The 16828-nt window shown below is 38.9% G+C and overlaps 1 protein-coding gene across 12 annotated transcripts in view; it reads left to right on the forward strand.

Moving 5' to 3' along the window:
* Abi1 (abl interactor 1) overlaps nucleotides 1–16828 on the forward strand; it is a 99914-nt gene that overhangs the window by 20068 nt on the left and 63018 nt on the right. For all 12 annotated transcript variants that reach the window (XM_042686242.1, XM_042686245.1, XM_042686246.1 and 9 more), the window contains exon 2: nucleotides 5853–6020. In XM_042686242.1, coding sequence (XP_042542176.1) covers nucleotides 5853–6020 — 168 coding nt within the window. The remainder of the gene's footprint in view (nucleotides 1–5852; nucleotides 6021–16828) is intronic.

Below are 16828 nucleotides of genomic sequence, written 5' to 3' on the forward strand. Positions count from 1 at the left end.
TTTTTGAGCAAAAAAAGCTCAAGGACAGCACACACACACACACACACACACACACACACACACACACACACACACACACACACACACACACACACACACACACACACACACACACACACACACTTGGTTGTTAACCTGTGGAGGTATTGGGAGTTTCTGAGCAAAACTCTAGGACAGCACACACGCACACACACACATACACCCTTGGTTGTGGAGCTATTGGGAGTTTTTGAGCAAAAAAGGCTCAAGGACAGCACACATACATGTGCGCGCACAACACACACACACCCTTGGTTGTTAACCTGTGGAGCTATTGGGAGTTTTTAAGCAAAAAAAGCTCAAGGACAGCACACACACACACATGTGCGCGCACAACAGACACACACACCCGTGGTTGTAACAGCACACACACACATGTGCGTGCACAACACACACACACCCTTGGTTGTTTACCTGTGGAGCTATTGGGAGTTTTTGAGCAAAAAAAGCTCAAGGACAGCACACATACACACACACACACACACACACACACACGCACACACACGTGCACGCACAACACACACACACACACCCCTTGGTTGTTAACCTGTGGAGCTATTGGGAGTTTTTGAGCAAAAAAAGCTCAAGGACAGCGCACACACACACACACACACACGTGCGCGCACAACACACACACACACACCACTTGGTTGTTAACCTGTGGAGCTATTGGGAGTTTTTGAGCAAAAAAAAGCTCAAGGACAGCACCCAGGCCGTGAGTGCAAGTCCCAGGACCAGCGGCCCCCCCTCACTCCCCCCCCAAAAGTGTACTATAGTTGAGATAAGTTATTATAATTGGTCTTTCCATAAAAGTTATAAAAGTATATGAATTTTTTTTTGGGGGGGTGCAGGTCCTGGGGCTTGCACTCATGGCCTGGGTGCTGTCCTTGAGCTTTTTTTGCTCAAAGCTAGCACTCTACTATTTGGGTCACATCTCCACTTAAGGCTTTTTGGTGGTTAATCAGAGAGATAAGAGTCACAGACTTGGCTGCCTAGGCTGTTTTTGAACTGTAATCTTCATATTTCAGCTTCCTGAGTAGCTAGAATTATAGGTGTGAGCTACTGGTGCTTGTCTTGAGCTAACTTTTTTTTTTTTTTTTTAATTTTATGTTCTTCCCACGTTCATTCATTTCCCTAGATGTATTTAAATTTGAACAGCCTTCCAAAAGATCCCTTGAGAATGACATTTCTTGTAGCATAGCTTCCTTGATCATAAGAACTTTAAGGAAAGAACAATTTAATATTATTGTCACACAAGCCTGGAAGGCCTTCTAGGTCATTCTTTCCCCACAAACCCTCAATCTCTGGGACTGGATGAACTGTGTTTGCTTGTGTTACCAGGATTATACTTTTGGGGGGGTTAACGCTGATCCTGGGATTTGAACTCAGGTTCTGGGCATTGATATGTAGACTGACCAGTTTTAGTTCTAGATTGGCTTGTAATTCCTTTTGTAGTTGAGAATGGCCTCATACTTATTTCACCTCACTTCTGTCTTCAAGCTAGGATTATGCATGTACAATAACATTCCAGTGAATTGCTTGCTTTCTTTTTAATGCTATATCATCCCTTATGGATTTATTTCTCTTTCTGTTTTACAGTTAACACGTTTAATGTCAGAAACAGGAAACATTGAAGAGCGTATAGTATTTTTGTTGTTGTTTGTTTTTCTGGACTATTGGTTATATAGCCCAGCTTGGCCCAAGAACTCTTGTCTTAGTGTCTCAGCTGTGATAGCACTCCCAACTTGTCTAACTTTTTAGATCACAATTATGACAAGGGTGTTTTCTTTTTTGATATCAAGTATTTACATATAATAAAGAGAAAGATTTTTTTCTCTATTGTAATATATGAAGATTGAAGTAAAAGAGAGGAAAGGCAGTAGTAAATAATCATAATTTGAAATAAAGGTATAAGGGTGGAAGAGAAAAGTAATTTTACTTCAGGAAGTAAATAGGTTACTTTGTGAGTTTGTCACCTTTTGGGGTGAGAAAGGATTTAGAGACTTAAGACTATTAGATCTCAACTTAGTAAAATCTTTTATTTTTTCAGGTAGATAAAGAGAAAGAAGAGTTTATTTATTTATTTATTTATTTATTGTTTTGGGTCCGGTCCTGGGGCCTGAACTCTGGGCCTGGGCGCTGTCCTTCAGCTCTTCAGCTCAAGGCTAGCGCTCTACCACTTGAGCCACAGCGCCACTTCCGGCTTTTTTCTTTTTGCTTATGTGGTGCTGAGGAATCGAACCCAGGGCCTCAAGCATGCAAGACAAGCGTTCTACCACTGAGCCACCTTCCCAGCCCAGAAGAGTTAATTTAATGTTTGAGATGTTCATAAAGTTCAATTATCTAAGGGACTTCCTGTTTAGTTTATTTTAAGAATATTGACTGCATTGTTTATTTTAAGTTGTTACTTTAAATAGTTGACTTTTCTTTTACAGCTGAGTGTTTAATTCCATTTTAAAGCAGACTTAATGGCATAAGACATTGATGGCAAATGGGTTTCACATCACATGTCAAGTGCTAGAGCAATTAGTTAAGAGTATTGGAACTTTGCACAGAAGACTTGTATAATTAACAAAATTTGTTTTAATTCCTTGGAGAAATGCTTGCTACTTTTTTTTTTCTTTTTTCTCTTTTGGTCGGTCGTAGGGCTTGAATTCTGGGCGTGGGCACTGTCTCTGTGCTCTTCAGCTTAAGGCGAGCGCTCTACTGCTTGAGCCACAGTGCCACTTCCGGTTTTCTGGTGGTTTTTTGGAGATAAGAGTCTCTTGGACTTTCCAGCCCGGGCTGGCTTTGAACCGCGATCCTCAGATCTCAGCCTCCTGAGTAGCTAGGAGTACAGGCGTGAGCCACCGGCACCGGCTATGCTTGCTGTTTATCATGTTGCGTTACCCTTAGTATGTTAAGGAAAAATAACTCTTGTATACTAAATTTACAGTGTGACATAAATAGTGTGACAACAGTAATTTTTGACCAGATTTAACTTTCAAATTCAGAATCCTTAGGGGAAATTAACTCTACAACTGCACTCTCTTAATAATGTAGTCTCAGTCCTTATGTGGCTTTTGAACAAGGAGAAAATGAACTTTTTTTTTTTTTTAATCCAAATTACTCTGTTTTCTTGCTTTATTTGTTTAAACATGGTTAGAACCTGTCAGAAGTAGAGTGTTTGAAGAGCGGAATAAAGGGAGGAAAGAAGTGGAACAAGAATGGGAAGGGAGCAAAAATAATAGCATAGGGCTTCCTTTCTTGGCTTTTCAGTTTTGTGAAGCAGACAGGTCTGGATGCCTGAGATGCTTCCAGAATCTGGACACATGACTAAGATCTTTATATTATGTTCCTTTTCTTGTATATAGTTCTACAGGTACAAGATCTACTTAAAAAAGCCTTTTAATTTTTTGTGCCATTATTGTGCTTCTTTTGAGCTTCACAAAATTAACAATTTCTTCCATGCATGAGATGCAGTTCATCATGCAAGTCTCATTACAGAGAAAATAAATTTAGATGTATTTCAATTCTAGGAGATTTTAGTAATAGCCCCCACCATCCTGAGGTAGGGCTAGAGGAGGACATGACTGAACCTTCTGTGTTTTTGTGTGATATATCTTTTTCCTTGTATGTAGTTCTTTTTTTTAAATATTTTTTTATTTTTTATTGTAAAGATACTATACAGAGGGTTACAGTTACATGAGTAAGGTAATGAGTACACTTCCTATTGAGCATTGTTACCCCCTCCATTATTTTCCCCCTACCATCCCTTCCCTCCCTACCTTCCCCGAAGTTCTTTTTTTTTTTTTATTGTGATTGATTACATAATTTCCTGAATTTCACAGTATTGTGGAATAATGATGCTCATTTAAAATCACAAGTTCATTCTGACTGAGAAAATGAACTTTTAAGTTTTTATTTACTCTTAATTTTTTTTTTTTGGTTGGTTGTGGAGCCTAAACTCAGGGCCTGGGTGTTGTCTCTCAGTTCTTCAGCTCAAGGTTAGCCCTCTACCACTTGAGCCATAGTGCCCCTTCTGGCTTTTTCTGAGGAATTGAACCCAGGGCCCTCATGCATGCAAGGCAAGCACTCTACCACTGAGTCACCTTTCCAGCCCCTAGTCTTAAATATTTTAAATTAAAAAAATAGGAAGTATACAGTATTGTGTTTGGTTAAACTTTGTTTTTTATGTTGAGGTCTAGAAGTAGAACTGTTTCTGCTAACATTTTATAGGTAATACTTGGCTAAATAATTATGAAATAAGGGAATTTGGGAAACATAAGGAGAAATAAATAGATTTCAGTTCAAAGCAGCATTTTCTCCTTTTTTTTTTTTCCCCTCCCTGTGGGGATGACTGCCTCTCCATGTAGATTTTCTACTGGCTTTGATCTTATTCTCTACACCTTCTGAGTTCAACCTCTTGATTATCCAGTCTTAGCCTCCCAAGCAACTTCTAGCTTTTTCCATTGATACATGTGTGAAACATACTTGAAACTATAAAAACAGGCTAATGAATTTCTAGAATAAGATAGGTGGCTGAAAATAACCAAATCTTATTCAAGATTAAACTTAACTAGCTTTTTAAGCAAACTTAGAAGGGTAGTTCCAGTAGTCTCTTAAAAGACACTTGTATTAAACCTATAGTTTGTGGGGTTTTAAGATTTTTGCTTTTTCCAGTGCTGGATATCAGACTTGGGGCCTTGTACATGCTAGGCAAGTGTTGTACTGAGCTGTATCTTTAGCCTATATCCTGTATTTTACTGATAAAAGAATGCTTTCCCTCTACTGTTGGGAGCAACTTTTTATTCAGCACTGTACTAGAGTTTCTGTCACTACAATAGAGCAAGAATAAAAAAAAAAGAGAGGACATACTGATAGGAAAGAAAAAAAGTAAAATTGAGCTTAGTCACAGTATGACTAAAAGGAATTCACAAAAAGTGACTAAAGTGGGCTGGGAAGGTGGCTTAGTGGTAGAGCACTTGCCTTGCATGCATGAGGCCCTGGGCTTGATTCCTCAGCACCACATAAGCAAAAAGAAAAAAGCCGGAAGTGGTGCTGTGGCTCAGCTGGTAGAGCACTAGCTTTGAGCTGAAGAGCCTGAGGGACAGCGCCCAGGCCCAGAGTTCAGGCCCCACGACTGGACCCCCCCCTCCCCCCCCAAAAAAAGTGACTAAAGTTAATAAGTGAGTTTAGCAGTTTTTAGAGTTACAAAGTCATTTAAAAAATCAATTGTTGCTGGTGGCTCATGCCTATAATCCTAGCTGCTCAGGAGGCTGAGATCTGAGGATTACGGTTCAAACTCAGTTCATGCAAGAATCTCTGGGAGACTTTTTTTTTTCTTTTTCTGGGAGACTTTTAATCTCCAGTTAATCACCAGAAAACCAGAAGTGGCACCGTGGCTCAAAGTGATAGATGGCTAGCCTTGATTGAAAAAGCTCAAGGACAGTACCCAGGTCCTGAGTTCAAGCCCAAGTACTGACCTCCAAAAAAAGTTACCTGTCTGTAAACTTAATGAGACTATCCTCAGCTTTGTGCAAAACATTTTTAATTGAGTTGAGTTTTTTTTTTTTAAACCAGTACTGGGGGCTTGAACTCTGGGCCTGGGCACCAACCCTGTACTCAAGGCTACCACTCTAACACTTGAGCCCCAGCACTACTTCTGGCCTTTTCTGTTTATGTGGTACTGAAGAATTGAACCCAGGGCTTCATGCATGCTAAGCAAGCACTCTACCACTTAGCCACATTCCCAGGCCATAATTTTGCTTTTCTGTAGAATGTATTTAAAGAATGTTAATGGAAATAAGTATTGTTTCTGTTTTTTTTTTTAGGCTACAGACAAGAGAAAAGCTTTAGAAGAGACCAAAGCATATACAACCCAATCTCTAGCTAGTGTTGCTTATCAAATAAATGCATTGGCCAACAATGTATTGCAGTTGCTGGATATCCAAGCCTCTCAGCTTCGGAGAATGGAGTCTTCTATCAATCATATCTCACAGGTACAGTTTGTAAAAATCTTTAAATCCATATATACTTAAATGGCAGCATATGTCTGAGCAACAGTCTCAAATTGCATAGTGACAATGGGAAACTGGGAAATCTCAGGCAAGTTGAGTGATCAACCTTGCCCTCTTGATGCAATTAAACCAAGCTGTATGAGGCTGGTACTGGTTTGATGTCATCCTTGTTTTACAGATTTTTCTCTTTAATAAGTACACTCTTAATAATGATAAAGTATATAATATAGCGAATACATAATCCAATAACATAATGGTCTGCTATCATCAAATACTATGTAACATAAAAAGTTGTATATGCTACCCTTACAATTGGAATTACAATACATATATTTTCACCTATATATGTGAATATACATACAAATGTGTATATATATAATATGTGTATATATATATATATGTATAAATAAAATGTTAGGACATTGTGACATCACTAGGCATAGGGGTTCTTGTTTGCTTTATTCTCTTGTTTGGTCTTTTTTGCTCATGGATGGCACACTTCTACTTGGACCACACCTTTACTTCAGCTTTTTGCTGGCTAATTGAAGATAAGAGTCTTGGATTTGTCTGCCTGGGATGGCTTCAAACCATGATCCTCAAATCTCAGCCTCCTAAGTAGCTAGGATGATACATGTGAGCCACTAGTGCCTGGCTAAATTAATGAGAATTTTCTCTGTCTCTCTTGTGGGAGAGTGTTACCAGGAGTTAGATCTGGGCCTTGTAGTTGCTGGGTGAATGATTTACCACTTGAGCCACACATCAAGCCCCTGGGGTTTTCAGCTCTTTCAATCTTAGTGGAGTACTGATGTACCACATTCTACCACTGACTAAAATTTAATTCAGTGACTGTAAATAGCTTGGAAATCGGGATTCCATACTCATTTTTAAAAATTGATTTATATTCATTATTATATTTACTTTTAGTTCAACAAACCTTTTTATTTTTTGTTTTTGAGACAAGGTCTCACCATCTAGCCTAATTTAGCCTCAAACTGTGTGATCTTTCTGCCTTAGTTTCCCAAGTACTGGAATTACAGGTATGGACTTTTTTTTTGCCAATCCTGGGGATTGAACTCAGGGTCTGGGCACTATCCCTGAGATGCTTTTGCTTAAGGCTAGCGCTTTACTACTTGAGCCACAGCGCCACTTCTGGCCTTTTCTGTTTATGTGATTCTGAGGAATTGAACCCAAGGCTTCATGTATGCTAGGCAAGCACTCTACCACTAAGGCACATCCCCATCCCCCTCTTTTTTTTGGTTAAATACCTTTTAAAAATTGTAGTAAAATAAACATGACCAAATTTACCATTTTAAGTAAACAGATCAGTCACATTAAGTATATTTAGGTTGTGTAGCTGTTACCACTTTTTTTATATGTGTATGCATGTGTGTATGTGTGTGTGTGTGTGCATGTGCATGCAGGTGTGTAAAATGGGGGATTGAATCCAAGGCCTCATGCATGCTAACAAATTGCTCCGTCAGTGAATTACATCTCTGGCTTTTTATTTTTTATTGTTTTAAGGAATTGTACAGGGTAACAATTTTCCATGTCAGGTTAGGAGTATAATGCTTCTTGGACAATGTTGTCCCTTCCTTCAGTGTCCTCCATTTTCCTTTTCTCATCCCTACCCACAAGTTACATAGTTTGATTTTTACAGTGTATATTGAATTACAAGTGACTGCATTCGTTTACCCTTCTTCCCTCCATTCCTGTACCCCCTATGTGTTCCCACCCTGCCCCCCGCCACCAAAGGAAAAGCAAAACAAAAACATGTTTCCATTTTTGGAATTTGTTTGGATAAATAGTACTTCAGATATTCAGAAGAGTTATGCCTTTGGGTTCTTCCCTAAATATGTTCTCCTTTAGTACATTTCTTTGTGTATAAATGCATAAAGTTCCATTTAAGCTATCATGTTTAGTTACATTTTAGATCCAGCTTCCACAGGCAAGAGAGAACATGTGGTGGTGTCTATCTGAGCTTGGCTTACCTCATAACATGATTTGTCTATCCATTTCCCTAGAATGACATAATATTCTCTCTAATGGATAAGTAAAATTCCATTGTGTATATGTGCCACATTTTCTTGAACACTCATCTGTTTTGGACATCTAAACTGTTTCCATTACTTGGCTATTATGAATAGTGAGTGCACCAATGACCATGATTCGTGAGTGTCTTTATTATATCCTGACTTGAAATATTCTGGGTAGATGTTGGAGTGGTATGGCTGGATCATAGGGAAGGTCTATGTTTAGTTTAGCTTTTTGAGGAACCTCCAAACTGTCATCCAGAGTGGTTATACTTGCTTACTTTCCCATTAACAGTGCAATAGGGTTTTGTTGTTGTTGTTTTTTCCCCCTTATCTCCACCAGCATTTATTGTTGTTCAAATTCTCAATGTGGCCGATCTTCTCCAGCTTTTAAAAAAAAGTTTTATTTTGAGCTAGAGTCTTGCCCTGTTTGGCACAACTCAAGATTCTTCTGCCTGAGCTTCCCAAGTAGCCACCATGCCTGGCTTAATAGCTTCTTTTGAGGTAAGATAAATGGGGCCTAATTAAAGCTTACAGTTTCTTGTGGCTTTTGAAGACACTTTTGTCTGTGAGATCATCAACATTCAAATTAAAATGCTCTTTTGTGCTCTTTCCTCCTTCCTATTCCCTGCCCTTAGGCTTCCTGCAGTTATAAGATTAGTTTAATTTTGTAGAATTATATATAAATGGAACCATACAGTATGAACCTTTTCTTTCTTTCTTTTTTTTTTGGTTTGTCTTCACTCAGTTATTTTGAGATTCATCCATATTGTTGCATGTAAAAAGAGTTCCCTTTTTTTTTTTTTTGGACTGATCCTGGGGCTTGAATGCTGGGCCTGAGCACTGTCCCTGAGCTCTTTTGCTCAAGGCTAGTGCTCTACTACTGGAGCCTTAGCACCACTTTCTACTTTTTCTGTGATTAATTGGAGATGAGAGTCTCACAGACTTTCCTGCCTGGGCTGGCTTTGAATTACGATCCTCAGACCTCAGCCTCCTGAGAGCGAGGATTACAGGTATGAGTGCTGGCACCTAGCAAAAGGTCACTTTTTATAGCTAAGTGTTTCGTATTGTTACATATTTTATAATATTTGTTTGAAATCTGTTTTATGTTGTAGTTATTATAAACATTTATCAGCATTTGTGTACAAATCTTTGTATGGTAAGATATTTTTGTTTCTTTTTGGTAAATACCTCTGAGCCCACTGAATACATGTTATAGGTGTTTATAAGAAACTGCTCGAATTTTTTCCCCGAAGTATTTGGTTTAAGGATGTTTAGCAGGAACAAATTATGGGTTTTATTAAATACTTTCTGTGTATATACATTTCTGCTGAAATTTATATACTATTTCTGTGTGTATCTGTTGAAATTGATATAGTATTTCTAGTCTGTTAATACAAAGTGAAATATATATGAGATATAGTATGATATATATGTAATATACATTAGAAAGTAAATGTGTGTGTGCATGTGTGCGTGCGTGCCCACTGGGCCTAAAACTTGAACGTTGAACTCAGGGCCTGGGCACTGTCCCCTTTTGTGCTTAAGACTAGTGCTCTGCCACTTGAGTCACATCCCCACCTGTTTTTTTTTTGCTAGTTAACTGGAGATAATAAGAATCATGGACATTAGTGTTCAAGCTTCAAACTTCGATCCTTTTATTGCAGCCTCCTGAGTAGGTAGATTATGAGTAGGTGTGAGCTACCCACGCCTGGCATGAGGAATTGTTTTATTCTTTTTTTTTTATTGTGAAAATACTGTACAGAGGGGTTACAATTACATGGGCAAGGTAATGAGTACATTTCTTATCAAGCATTGCTGCCTCCTCCTTTGTTTCCCCTTCTCATTTGTTTTTTCTTTAACTTGAAATGTTGTATGAGAATGATGATGAATTCTTTGGGCTTTTGTATGTCTGAAAAAAACCTTCACTTTGTTTTTTCTCTTATTATTGTGTTTAAAATATATGTAACATAAACTTACTATTTTACCCTTTTTTTTTTTTTTTCCAGTAAGGGGTAGGTTTATTCATCGTTCAGGCTGGCACCAGGCCATCTTGGTCCTCCACGCGGTGAGGAAAGGCCTGGGAAAGAGAGAGAGCTGGGAAAGAGAGAGCTGGGAAAGAGAGAGAGAAAGAGAGAGAGCTGGGGAAAAGAGCTAAGAGAGAGCTAGAAAAGAGAGAAAGTAGCTAGAAAAGAGAAGAGCTAGGAAAGAGCTAGAAAAGAGCAGAGAGAGAGCTAGAAAAGAGAAGGGAGCTGGGAAAGAGAAGAGAAGGAAAGAGCTGAGAAAGAGCTAGAAAAGAGCAGAGAGAAATATTTTAACCATTTTTGAATGTATAGTTTAGTGACGTTAAGTACACTCACATTGTTTGTCACCCATCACCATTAACCATCTTTGGAACTTAAAAAAAATTTTTTTTTTGTTAGTTGTGGGGTCTGAGCACTGTCCCTCAGCTCTTCAGCTCAAGGCTAGTACTACCACTTGAGCCATAGTGCCACTTCCAGCCTTTTCTGCTTATGTGGTGCTAAGGAATCGAACCCAGGGCTTCATGCATGCAAGACAAACACTCTACCACTGGGCTACCTTCCCAGCCCCCATCTTTGGAACTTTTTACATCTGCCTGAACTAAAGCTATGTATCTGTTAAAAAATTTCCATTCACTAAAACATCCCTTCACTAGTCATTAATAAGCACAATTCTATCACAATTTTTACAAATTTGACTTAACCTAGGTATTTTATATAAGTAGAATCACATGGTATTGTCCTTTTATATTTGCTTATTTCTCTTAGCATAATGTTCTCAAAGTTAATTCATGTATCAGATTTTTTTTTTTTTTTGTCGGTGTGGGCCTTGGACTGTCGGCCTGTGCGCTGTCACTCAGCTCTTCAGCTCAAGGCTACCACTCTACCACTTGTGCCACAGCGCCACTTCCCGTTTTCTGAGTGGTTTATTGGAGAGAAGAGTCTCACGGACTTTTCTTGCCCGGGCTGGCTTTGAACTGTGATCTTCAGATGTAAGCCTCCTGAGTGGCTAGGATTACAGGCGTGAGCCACTGGCACCCCTCGTGTATAAGAATTTTAATCTTTAATATAGATGAATAAGCTTGCAGTGTGTGTGTGTGTGTGTGTGTGTGTGTGTGTGTATGTATCTGTATGTATTTGCAGCAGTTTCATCTTTATAATTACCTAGTATCTGCTTTTGTAAAATATCACAATGGCTTGCTGAGAGACAAGGAGGCATGAGAAGTGTATACTTTGCATCTGAGTAATGGAGGTAAAATTTCACCAGATAAACTTTGAAACAGTGACATAATTGGTTACTAGTCATGTTGCTCATCTGTTATGTATGTGGTGATTTGTAGATTGAAGAGCTAGCAGCAGTGTTTGTACTTTGTGTAATTATAGTTCTTGTAACTGAAACTTGGATGGTGTCATTTGAGTCTGTTGAAATTCCTGCATATCAGAATTGTGTAAAACAAGGACTGCCAATATGTTTCTCTTCGTTTTTTTTTTTTTTGTCGGTCATGGGGCTTGCACTCTGGGCCTGAGCGCTGTTCTTCAGCTCTTAAGCTCAAGGCTAGAGCTCTACCACTTGAGCTACAGCACCACTTCCAGTTTTCTGGTGGTTTATTGGCGATAAGAGTTTCACAGAGTTTCTTGCCCAGGCTGGCTTTGAACCGCGATCCTCAGATCTCAGCCTCCCGAGTAGCTAGGATTACAGGCATGAGCCATTGGCGCCTGGCCCAATATGTTTCTCTTTAATAACAAAACATTTAAAATTATTTTCCCTCTTGAACAATGTATGCTCTTTGTATTTTAGTAAGTCTGTTAACTGTTTACCAAATTAAGCTTGGGTGTAGTGATACATTTCTGTGATCCCAGTACTGGGGAGATTGAACAAGAGGATGTAGAGTTTGAGGCTAGCCTGGGTGGACTATATAGGTGAGACTGTCTAAAGGGTGTGCAAACAAGCAAACAAATAAAAAATAAGTTTACTAAATTCAGTTCTCATTCTGCTAAAGATATTTTAACTCATATAGTTTTTATTTTATTTATTTATTTATTTATATTTGGTCGGTCGTGGGGCTTGAACTCTGGGCCTGGGCGCGCTGTCCCTCTGCTCTTCAGCTCAAGGTGAGCGCTCTACCACTTGAGCTACAGCGCCACTTCCGGTTTTCTGGTTGTTTTATTGGAGATAGGAGTCTCCCGGTCTTTCCTGCCCGGGCTGGCTTTGAACCGCGATCCTCAGATCTCAGCCTCCTGAGTAGCTAGGATTACAGGCGTGAGCCACCAGCGCCCGGCTTTTTCATATAGTTTTTAAAATAGCTTTTTTTATAATAGCGTTATTAGTTGTCTTGCTGAGAGTCATTCAAGAAAGCATAAAGTGATAAGTAAAAGGACGTTTTATTAGTAAGCTTCCTTGAAACATTTATAACTGTTAAACAGAATTTAAGTTTACTTACAAAAGGATTTTCTTGGGGGGCATATATTCTTTGTGGGGAAGTGAAAAAGCTTTCTTTGCTGTTCCAGATTGTTCTTTAGCTATTACTTTAATAAAGTCACAAAGAATGAAAGAAATTTTTGTTTGAATGTCTTAGAACTTTGTGAGAGATTCGTTTTGGTTTTAGTTTGCATGCTGGAAGGTATGATTGTAGTTCAAATTCTTTAATGTAGTCTTAAGTTTTGTGCCTGTTAGAGCATAATCTCATCATTTCATACCAAACTTCTTAGTTCTCATTTTCAAAAAAGAAAAAGAAAAAAAAACCCAGCTTACTCTGTTAGTATTTGGATAATTCTTTATGGTGGGGAAAAAAAAATCCCTTCTCAGTGTCAATCTTTTTTTTTTTTTGTCAGTTGTGGGGCTTGAACTCAGCCTGGTGCTGTCCCTTAGCTCTTCAGCTCAAGGCTAGCACACTACCACTTGAGCCACAGCGCTACTTGGGTTTTCTGGTGATTTATTGGGGATTAGAGTCTCAGGGACTTTCTTGCCCAGGCTCACTTTGAACCGTGATCCTCAGATCTCAGCCTCCTTAGTAGTGAGGATTGCAGGCATGATCCCCTGGCACCCTGTTCAGTGTGGATCTTTTAACTTTATGTTTTGGTGTATCTTGTATTTATAAAAGTTTTCTGTTTTAACAGTGTTCCTTTTCTCTTCTTTCTTAAGTGCTTACTGAAAATTAGTACTTAAAAATTTCTACAATCAATACTCACTTTTTATTTTTTTTAATGGATTCTTAACATTTCTTGTGACACAATTATTATGTGAAAGTACCAGAAACTTTATGGAAAATACAGAAGTTAATTCCTGGAGAAAGTCCATAATTATTAAAAATTTTCAAGCCATCTACTTAACTTTATCATAATTAAAATTTGTAGTTAAAACTGACAATTTTTGTTTTTTTCTGAAATCATGTACTTTAGAATAGGAAGTGACAATGCCAATTTGAGTTTTGATTTTATAATTTATAACAAAGATATCCAAAGAAAGAAAATATTTGCCTTAAGTTATAGAGACATGCTATAGAAGTCAAAGGCTGAAGGCGAGGGCAAATTGACTTAAGTGAGAGAATGCCTTCCTGCCAAGTATGCACTTGACCTTGTGAAAAAAAATTTTTTGTGCCAGTTTGAACTCAGGGTCTTGGTCGGCACTGTTCCTGAGATTTTTTTGCTCAAGGCTAGCACTCTACCACTTGAGCCACAGCTCCACTTCTGGCTTTTTTCTTTGGGTGGTTAATTGGAGATAAGAATCTCATGGCCTTTCCTGCCTGGGCTGGCTTTGAGTTGTGGTTCTTAGATCTTAGTCTGTCTGCTAAGTAGCTAGGATTATAGGTGTGATCCACTGGCACCCAGCTAGAAGTTGAACATTTTGATGGTCCGTTTTTTCCCTTCTGTCCCACAGTGCCTTCTAATTACAATTACACTTCTAAAATTTAGAAATTAGATAAATTGCCTCATCTCTTAATTCTGTGATGAGTCATACCTTAGGCATCTTGGCTGGGCACAGTGGTTCAGGCCTGTAATCCTAGGTATTTGGGAGGTGAAGCTCAGGGGATTGAGGTTTGAGATCAGACTGGGCATACAAGTTCTTGAGACTCCATCTCAGTTATTGAGCATTATGGCATATACCAGTTACACTTGCTATGGAGAAGCACAATAGCTAGGCACAGTGGTAGTGCTATCTGTAGTGCCCAGTAATAGAGGGAAACACAAATAAGAGAATACAAGCCCAGCCCCAGTCCTAAAAGAATATCCTACCTCAAAAATAACTATTTTAAAAAGGAGCTGGAGGCACGGCCCAAATAGTAGACTGTTTCCCCTCCCCTTAAAAACAAGTGCACCTCATAGAGAATCATTTAGTTTAATATAGACAAGCCTAGTTAGTACAGGTTACTGGGGTGATAGCTTGGATTTCTAGAATTGAAGATCTAATGTTTGTGTTTCAGATCTTTTTATATGCTAAATTATGTGGGTGGGCCTTCAAATACCAAAAATTAGCACAGCTATTAAGCTCATTTAGCAATAAAATAATGTTATTACAAGTTAATACAAATACTTTCAGTTGCACTTAGTTTCTTTTTTTTTGGTCAGTAATGGGTCTTGAACTCTGGGCTTGGGTGCTGTTCCTGAGCTCTTCAGTTCAAGGCTAGCACTCAACCACTTGAGCCACAGCACCACTTCTGGCTTTTGCTGTTTATGTGGTGCTGAGGAATAGAACCCAGGGCCTCATGCATGCGAGGCAAGCACTCTACCACTGAGCTACCTTCCCAGACCCCTTAATTTCTTATTGGCTTGAACTTAGACTCTTATATTTGTTAGGAAGACATTCTAAACCACTTGAAACACTTCCACAGCCTATTTTTCCTTAATTTTCAGATAGGGTCTGATGTTTTTGTCTGGAGCCAGCCTGGGATTATCCTAATCCTTCCTACCTAGATATGGTTACGATCAGATACAACACATATCTTTTTTTAATAGCAATTTTTTATTGTGATTAAGTGATTACATAAATTTCACAGTATTGTGGGATAGTGATACTTAGTTAAAGTCACACATTCTAACCTTCATGGGGCAAATTGTCTTTATTGTGGTCTATAATGTTTATGAGTTCTGTGAGCTTTGACAATACAGTTATTTCTTCCACATCGGGTGATATGTACATTTCTTTCCTTTTGCTTAGTGTCAGCTATTCCCTTTCCTGCTCATTCCTTCCCTCCCATCACTGCCATTGAGTTGCTTAGTTCGTTCTGATCAATGACCAGTGCAGCTAATGGGTTCTGCTATTATATGTTTTCCTGTTTCCTTTTGTTTTGGTGTTGTCCTCCTAGTCTCTGAAGTGCACATACATACCATATTATATGGTCCACAGCATGGGGTCATTTAGTAATGATTCGACCAGCTGAGTGGAGTCCTTTGTTTCTCCAGTCTTGTTTACTTTGTTGTATCCTTATGTTTTGGATTTAACATCCACTTATCAGGGAGACCATGTGCCATTTGTCTCTTTGCTCTTGGCTTACCTCACTCAACATGATTTTTTCTAGTTCCATCCATTTCCCTGTGAGTTCCATTACTTTGTTCTTCCTAATGGGTGCATAATATTCCACTATATAAAGGTACCACAATTTTTTGCTCTATTCATCTGTAGTGGGGCATCTGGGTTGTTTACACATCCTGGCTATTGTAAACAGTGCTGCAGTGAACATGGAGGTGCATGTGTCCTTGTACCCTGGTTCCTGTTGTTAAGGATAGAGGCCTAGGAATGGTATGGCTGGGTCATAGGGTAGGTCTATATTTAGCTTTCTGAGGAGGACCCTCCAGACTGCTTTCCAAAGTGGTTGTATAAGTGTACATTCCTACCAGCAGTGTAATATGGTTCCTCTTTCTCTGCATCCCCTCCAGCATTTGTCGTTGGTTGAATTTAGGATGTAGGCCATTCTGACTATTGCAAGGTGGTATCTCTGGGTTGTTTTTATTTGCATTTCCTTTACAACCAGGGATGGTGAATATTTCCTTATGTGTTTCTTTGCCGTTTTTATCTCTTCTTCTGAGAACTCTTTTTTTAGTTCCCTTGCCCATTTAGTAGTTGGTTTGTTAGGTTTGGGAGGGATTAGTTCTTGAGTTCCCTATGTATACTGGATATTAGCTCCTTGTCTTATATATTGCTGGTAAGTATATTTCCCCAGTTAGTTGGCTGTCCTTCTAGTTTGGTAGCTATGTCTTTAGCTGTGCAGAAACTTTGTATTTTAAGGTAGTGTCATTTGTCAAGTCTCTCTCCAATTTGTGGTGACCCTGGAACTCTGTTCGGGAAGTTCCTGCCTCGAACTAAGTGTTTCTCCTACTCTGTCCTGCAGTAGTTTCAGAGTTTCAGGTTTGCTGTTAAGATGTTTAATTCATTTTGAGTTGATGTTGGTGCATGGTGATAGACTGGGGTCCATTTTCAGTTTTCTGTATGTGGCCACCAGTTTTCCCAGCACCAGTAGTTGAAGAGGCTGTGCTTCCTCCACTATATGTCTTTGGCTCCTTTGTCAAATATCAGCTGACTATAAGCGTGTGGTTTTATTTCTGGATCTTCTATTGGTCTTTGGGTCTGTTTTTGTGCCAGTACCAAGCTGTCTTTGTTATTATGGCTCCATAGTAGAGTTTGAAGTCTGGCATCGAGATCCCTCCGGTGTTGTCTTTTTTGCCTAAAATTTTCTTGGCTATTCTAGGTCTTTTGTTGTTCCATATGAAGTTTTGGACTGTTTTCTGTATTTCAGTGATGAAC

Source organism: Dipodomys spectabilis, unplaced genomic scaffold (genome assembly GCF_019054845.1).
Source record: "Dipodomys spectabilis isolate Male_0828 unplaced genomic scaffold, ASM1905484v1 ptg000096l, whole genome shotgun sequence".
In the NCBI taxonomy this organism is placed as follows: domain Eukaryota; kingdom Metazoa; phylum Chordata; class Mammalia; order Rodentia; family Heteromyidae; genus Dipodomys; species Dipodomys spectabilis.